We start from the raw sequence: 7,152 nt of genomic DNA, 5'->3' as shown, positions 1-7,152 counted from the left end.
TTTCTGCACCACCACCACCACCACCACCACCTGCCACCCCCTTCCCTCTGCACCATCTCTTTGATGTCTGACTTACTGGGCTTTCATGTGCTCTCTGCAGATAGGAAGGAAGATTTGGGCCACCTGCTGTCCCTAGTTCCTCTTCTGTGAGCTGAAGGCTGTTGGTTCTCTGCTGCTTTCCCAGTTCCTATAAGTGAGCCCTCCAGTTTGCTCACTCACAGGAGCCCAGGCCATCTAGTAGGATGCTGCTGACCCTACTGCTACCCTTGTTCTGGATGTTTAAATGGGCATCTGGAAATTGCTTTCTTCTCCATAGAGAGTCCAGAAATACATATCCATCTCTGTCACTGGGGTTACGGTTTGTGACGGTGCAGGAGGGCCTGTGTGTTCTCGTGCCCTGCACATTCACTGAGTACCCCATAATCATGCGGTCAGACCTCGTCTTTGGGTACTGGTTCCACGAACGGGAGACTACAGACCTTGATTCTCTGGTGGCTACAAACAACCCAAACCAACTAGTGCAAAAGGAGACGCAGAGCCGATTCCACCTCTCTATGTACTGCTCCTTGGACATCAGAGATGCACAGAAGGGTGACAGTGGTTCTTACTTCTTCAGTCTGGAAACAGAAGGTGTAAAGTGGAACTACTGTGAAGATAAGATCTTTGTACATGTGACAGGTAAAGTACTGACTCCATGTTAGCCACAGAGGAAGCTCACAGGGCAAGGCTAAGACCCAGCCTGAGAGTGACTGGGGATGAAGCAGGGAAATGGAAGAGTTGAAGCAAAACCTGGGCTTCTCAATAGCTGTCCTTCACCCCCATCCTGATCCTGAATGTCTTTCTCTCCTCACCAGACCTCACTTACACCCCCAACATCAACATCCCACAGACACTGGAACTTGGTCATCCTACCGATGTGATGTGCTCTGTGCCCTGGGCTTGTGAACGGGGAACACCCCCCATCTTCTCCTGGATGTCATCTGCCCTCATATCCCTGAGCCCCACGACCACCTTCTCCTCAGTGCTGACCCTCACTCCCAGGCTCCAGGACCATGGAACCAACCTCACCTGTCAGGTGACCTTCCCTGGAGCTGGTGTGACTGTTCAAAAGACTGTCCAGATCAATGTCATCTGTGAGTTCAGCCCAAGGCTGGGGATTCATGGTAGCTGTATCATAGATGATAGTTGGATTGGGGACAATGGACCTAGACCTCATCCCTCTTGCATTCTATGCTTTCTGGAAAGTTATGAGAAATGTTACTGAAACCTGAGATGTTAAATTCTTTTTTTTTTCCTCCAAGATACTGCACAGAACTCCACAGTCCATTTCTCTGGAAGAGACGGCCCAGGTATGGAGAGCCATCTTGGGTTGGAGGAACGGTATCTCTTTAGCCCAGAGTAGGGTCCACCCTTTTTATCCTGAACACAAAGACCCCCTTCTTAGGAAGCTAATGACCTTCCTCATTCACAGCACATTCAAGTTCTGGAGCACCCCCCCTCATTCTTCCTCAATCATTTGGGCTCTGGATTTGCTCCTGAGCCATTACAGGGACAAGTCGCCATTCACATAACAGAGTCACATACCCTAGACACTTGTAGTCCATTCGTGAATCTGCGTGAAAGCTGAGCACTAGAGTCTGTCAACAGTTTTAATCTGAATGCTTGTGCAGGAGGCACTGCCATATGGGCAAACATGTAGAGCAAACGCAGAGACCTGTCCACAGAAATTCAGTTTCCTTCTCAGAACAGACCAGTGACTACACCCAGTACCAAGCTTTGGTTTATCCACATGTGGCCTGAGAGGACTCAGGACTCAGTGGCCTACTGACCATTGTCCCCCGTGACTCTGGTACACTCTGATTGGATCTAGTTCTGTGGACCGCTTCTGCTCTCTGGCAACCATCCCATTGATGTCATTTTTGCCAATACTCAATGTTCAGTAAAGAGTTTCGTATCTGTTTTCACAGATGTGTGTATGTGTGTGTGTGTGTGTGTGTGTGTGTGTGTGTGTGCGCGCCTGTTTGTCTGTCTGTTTATATGTCTGAATTACTAATTCCCAAATGTAAGTTGCAGTGGAGTCTGGTGTCTCTCTGATATAGAGAATGATGAACAAATGTTTCTTCATGGATGTTGGACAGAGGAACTTTTCCAAAGGGAGCTAGGAGAGTTGTACTTCCACCAAGGCACTGTGGATGAAACTCTGTTTAGTTTTAATTTGGGTCCTAAGGACTGATCCTAGGATGAGCGTTTACCCATATCCCTGTCCTCGTGAATCTTTTGTATCTTTGTCAATATCAGGAGATGTTTGGCATTGCCTTGGACTTTGATTAGATGTAAAGATTTCATGTACTTTGAACAGATCAAAAGAAAATGTAGTACTGGAGAGAGCTCAGTGAGTAAAGTGCTTTCCTTGCAGGGACCTGAGTTCAATCTCCAGAATCTACATTTCACAGAGACAGAGACAGAGAGACAGACAGACAGACAGACAGAGACAGAGAGGGAGGGAGAGAAAGAGAGAGGATGGAGGGAGAAAGGGAGAAGCACAGGGAGAGGGAGAGAGGGAGAGAAAGAGGGAGCAGACAGAGACAGACAGAAAGAAGTGAGTATGGTGGCACATGATTGTAATTCCACTGCTGGGAAGATGGAGAGAGGTTCACTGGTCATTCAGTTTAGCTCACCAGACTGTTAAGTCAATGTTAACAAGGTGAGTTGCAGGCCATTGAGCAACTCTGTCTCAAAAAAGAAAAAGATGGATAGTTGGCCATTTGTATATGTTCTGAGAAGTATGAGTTTAAAATCCTGTGACTAATATGAGCAGCATTGTTGAGCTCTTTGTGAGTTAGGGTTTTTTTTTACGATTTATTCATTTTTTATTTATATGAGTACACTGCAGCTGTCTTCAGACACACACTAGAAGAGTGCATCAGATTCTATTATAGATGGTTGTGAGCCACCATGTGGTTGCTGGGAATTGAACTCAAGACCTCTGGAAGAGCAGTCGGTGCTCTTAACAACTGAGCCATCTCTCCAGCCCCTGTAATTTGTTTTTGAGGCAGGGTCTCACTATGTTACCAAGTTGGCCTCAAAGTCATGGAGATATACCTGCCTCTGTCTCCTGAGGGTTGAGATTAAAGACATTTGAGTTCCTTATAAATTTAACTGTAATAATTCTTCCCTGGAGTCTGGAGAGATGGCTTGCTGGTTAAAGCTGCTCTTGGAGAGCACCTGGATTCTCTTCTCAGCACCCACGTGGTGGCTTGTAGCTGTCTGTAACTCCGATTCTAGAGGATTCAACAGCTTCTTTTGACTTCAGAGGGCACCAGACCCTCAGGTGCAGACAAGTAAAATTATAAATTTTTAAAATAGATCTCTTTGTATGCTTGACAACAGCCCCTTACCACTATAGGCAAATGTGCTCCCAAATTCTGTAGGTTATTGATATTTTCCATTGCAATTGTTGGTTTTGATCTTTGATGCAGAATCTTGCTATACAACACAGATTGCTCATAATCCTATTGCTTCACCCTTCTGAGTAGCAGGATCACAGATGGCCACCATGCCTCTGTGACGGAGGCTCTATTTATGATAGAAAGTGATTTTTCTGATATATTGTTGGACAGTGGATTGAAGGAGTCATAGAAGAGTGGACTGAGGCAGTCTCGGGTCTGGGGATGAAGTTTGGAAGGCCATATCTAAGTGCTATAGTAAGAGGGAAGACATTGTCTGGGATTAGAATGTAAGTTCAGCTCCATCCTCTTTTCTTCAGGGAAACCAAGGCCCCTGGCAGAGGTGATACAGGTAGCCATGGGAGAAGCAGCTATCAAATTCCTACTTCTTGGGCTCTGCCTCTTTTTCCTCAGGTGAGTGTTGCTCCTTGGACAAGTGAGGAAGTGTGAGGAAGGCAGAGGCCAAAGATAAATCTTAGATCCCCAGTGCTGGGAGTCTTGAGGTTTGGGTCCAGGCAGGGAGTCTGTGGGTACTAACAGTTCCTTATCATGATGGAGCTATCTGTCAAGTGTGGCCATTTGTGGAGTGTTAAGTCAAAGTTCTCTAGAGAAACAGAACTGATAAAATGTATGTACACACACACACTGGATTTATTAGAGGGGCTTATGGGTTATGGTCTATGGTCCTACTATTTCAACAATATCTTCTATCAGAAGATATTCTTCTCACAGAAAGTCCAAGAGTCCAATAATTTGTTCAGTCCACAAGACTGGATGTCTCAGCTGGTCTCCTACATACACTGGAATCTCAAAGAAGTAGACTCTAATACCACTGAAGGAATGGACTTGCCAGAGAGAGTGAGAACAAGCAGGCAAAGAACAAATGCTTCTTTCTTCCATGTCTTTTATATAGACTGCCACAAGAAACTGTGGCCCAGATGTAAAGTCTATTGCCCTACCTCAAAATATCTAAATTTAGGATAGATCTTCCCAGTTTAAATGATTTGATCAAGAAAAAAATCCTTCACAGGAGTACTTCGCCACTCAGCTTAATTCCAGACAAAGTCAAAATGACAACTGAGAATAGCCATCATAGGAGGAAGGCTGTCTTCCACAGCTAGGAGGTCCTGTGGTCTGTGTGTCCATCTCTTCCCCAGCTACCCTTACAGTCCATGACATGGGTCAGGACAAGAGGTGACTACTGCACCTGCTCCCCTGCATGCCCATATTGAAGACTCTGTCTCCTCACTCAGCCTGAGATCCCATAGGAAGAGAGTGGAGAGTCCAGCAACACACATGGATGATGGAGACACTGTCATGGATTAGTCTCTCAGGTGAGTGATGTGGGATCCCAGAATTTGAAGTGCTTCAGGACTCTTCCCTGTGATGGACCCAGTACAGCCTGGCTTAGCATGGACACTGGTAATTTGCTACCCTCCTGTGAGTCCACATCCCTGTTGGGTCCCATGATCTCTTGAATCAGTGGTCCCATCTCTTTCTAGAACTGGCTGTGATCCTCTATGGTCACCTCTGTTCACCCTTCACCCATGATGCATACTGATCCGTTTATTCACCCAACCTTGACCATCCCTGAACTTTATCTTACCATGGTCACTGACCCTCCCTTGCGTCCTGCCTCTGTAACAGGGCCCCAGATCTTAGTAGATCTCCAGACCTTAGCACCACTGATTCCATAATTGAAGTACTATTCAGACCATAAAACTCAACAGATTAATGGTTACACCAGCCAAAATGAAAACAAAGACTTACTCCATCAAAGTCCATAGTTTTGGGAAAGTTTTTAAAGGTCTTTTGGCTTCTGTAGTTCTGCTTTGGCTTCTGTACTTATAAACTGAAGTATGTCAAACTAGAACAGTGTTTTTGTACTTTAAGGCTCATGCTGAGAAAGGTTTGATTACTACACTGGGATCCCACATACCCAGTGTAGTCACCAGCCAGCTACTATAATTTTTCTACTGGATTAAACCCATGTCTTAGCAGCCTTCTCTGGTGATATCTCACAACATTCCTGGAGGTTACATCAAGATTCCACAGAGACCAGACCCTGAGACACAGGGGGTCTCAGAGCACTTTAAGATGGGAAAGAGTATGGTCGTCAAAGAGCTCCTTAGGGCATACAGTCTGAGTTCCAGATCCCCAAGACTCCCCTTTTCAACTGCTACCTGAGGTTTCAGAAGAGTCTGACACCTCCATTACAAAATGAAGTAAATTAAGTTTCGTGGTTTGTTACCTCCAGGGGTAAGTCTGGTTAAGGTGCCTTCTGTTTGGACACATAGGACAAGTCAGGCTGCTGATATAGTGACCGTTCAGGTGTGTATGAATGTGTGCTGGGCACCCCTAGTTGTCCTCTCTCCCTTTCCCTCCCCCCACCCAGTGTGCATGCATGCGTGTGCGTGCATGCGTGTGTGTGTGTGTGTGTGTGTGTGTGTGTGTTTGTCAGTACTGTATTGATCTGTGGCTCTCTCTGGTGTGAGAATCTCCTGGCTTAAGGCCTGTGCCTCCTCCTGGTAGAGATCCAAACCCTTTTTGTCTCTGCCAGGTTGCTCAGAGACACTACCTGCCACCCACCCCCAAAAAAAATCCTTCACCTGTCCATCCCCACTCCCAGAGTGAGAGCACTTGCTTGTTTTGTTGCTTGACACCTGCTCAGGGTTGGTACCTGTGTGGAGATGGTGAGGAACTGGACCTCTCACAGGGAGAGGGGAATAGTTTCCCCTGGCAAGTGGTCCTCTCTGTTCTGTGCCTATTCTAGGCAGCCCCAAGGGAATGGGGAAAGTTCCCCTGGAGTGAGCCCAAAGGAAAAGAAAGTTCCACTCCTTTCTCTTTATGATTTATGTCTCATTTTCAACTAATGAACCGTATAATTGAAAAAGTCAAAACATACCGTTTTCATTAAAAAAAAAAAAAAAATCCCTGAGCCAGGCAGGGAGATCAATGCCATGTGACACAGCATGGACAGAATGGATTTCCCTTCTCTCCAATACTGACCAAGGATATTTAAACATCCGTTGAGTTCTTTATAAGAAGATTAAAGACAGCTGCTAAAAATTTTCTTTGTCACCTAGTTGGTTCCAGATACTAGGGAAAAAATTGTAAAAGTTTAAAAAAAAATAAAATACAAACAGATTCCAGTTGCTGGAGGTAGCTCAAAAAGTGTTTAACCACAAAGAACTGAATGGGACAAGACCTTTTGCACAAACTAAAATCCATCATCACCATCTCTGATAATGAGAGACAGTTGGACTTACAGATACACAGCAAAATTTTGATGTCTTATCTTTTGTCAGAAAAATATCTCTGAGAGTTCTGCCTCCAGTCAAAGTCCAAAATACAGTTGGACTATCTCTCAGATTGATGACAAAGGTTTCTGGGGATATGGGCAGAAAACAATCCACCAGGACTGGCCCAACACCAAGCTCCTATAATTGTTCAACTAAGCAGTTTGGCTACCCCAGATTAAACAATAGCCAACGACCCTGGAAACCAAAAGAGAAATTGCAGTCCAGATTGCCTCGCTCGGAGAGACAGGTGTCTTTGTGTGCTGCCAGTCACCCTGGAATATGTTTCTCCTGCCTGTGGAGAAAACTGTGACATCTGATTCTCATGAGTCTGAATCTTCCAAAGAAACAGGTCTACACTCTTTTTTTTTTTTTTTTTTTTTTTTTTTTTTTTTTTTTTTTGTTAA

General features: G+C 45.2%; 1 protein-coding gene across 1 annotated transcript in view; it reads left to right on the top strand.

Annotated features, from left to right (window-relative positions):
* The first annotated feature begins 242 nt into the window (after positions 1-242).
* Positions 243-7,152, top strand: part of LOC114640289 (myeloid cell surface antigen CD33-like) — a 10,303-nt gene continuing 3,393 nt past the window's right edge. The window contains exons 1-5 of the mRNA XM_028789231.1: positions 243-678; positions 855-1,133; positions 1,302-1,349; positions 3,767-3,860; positions 4,700-4,780. Of these exons, the coding sequence (XP_028645064.1) occupies positions 243-678; positions 855-1,133; positions 1,302-1,349; positions 3,767-3,860; positions 4,700-4,772 (930 nt within the window). The 3' untranslated portion in view covers positions 4,773-4,780. The remainder of the gene's footprint in view (positions 679-854; positions 1,134-1,301; positions 1,350-3,766; positions 3,861-4,699; positions 4,781-7,152) is intronic.

Source organism: Grammomys surdaster, unplaced genomic scaffold, assembly GCF_004785775.1.
Source record: "Grammomys surdaster isolate TR1022 unplaced genomic scaffold, NIH_TR_1.0 125801, whole genome shotgun sequence".
NCBI classification, from domain to species: domain Eukaryota; kingdom Metazoa; phylum Chordata; class Mammalia; order Rodentia; family Muridae; genus Grammomys; species Grammomys surdaster.
This window is presented reverse-complemented; position numbering and strand designations above follow the sequence as displayed.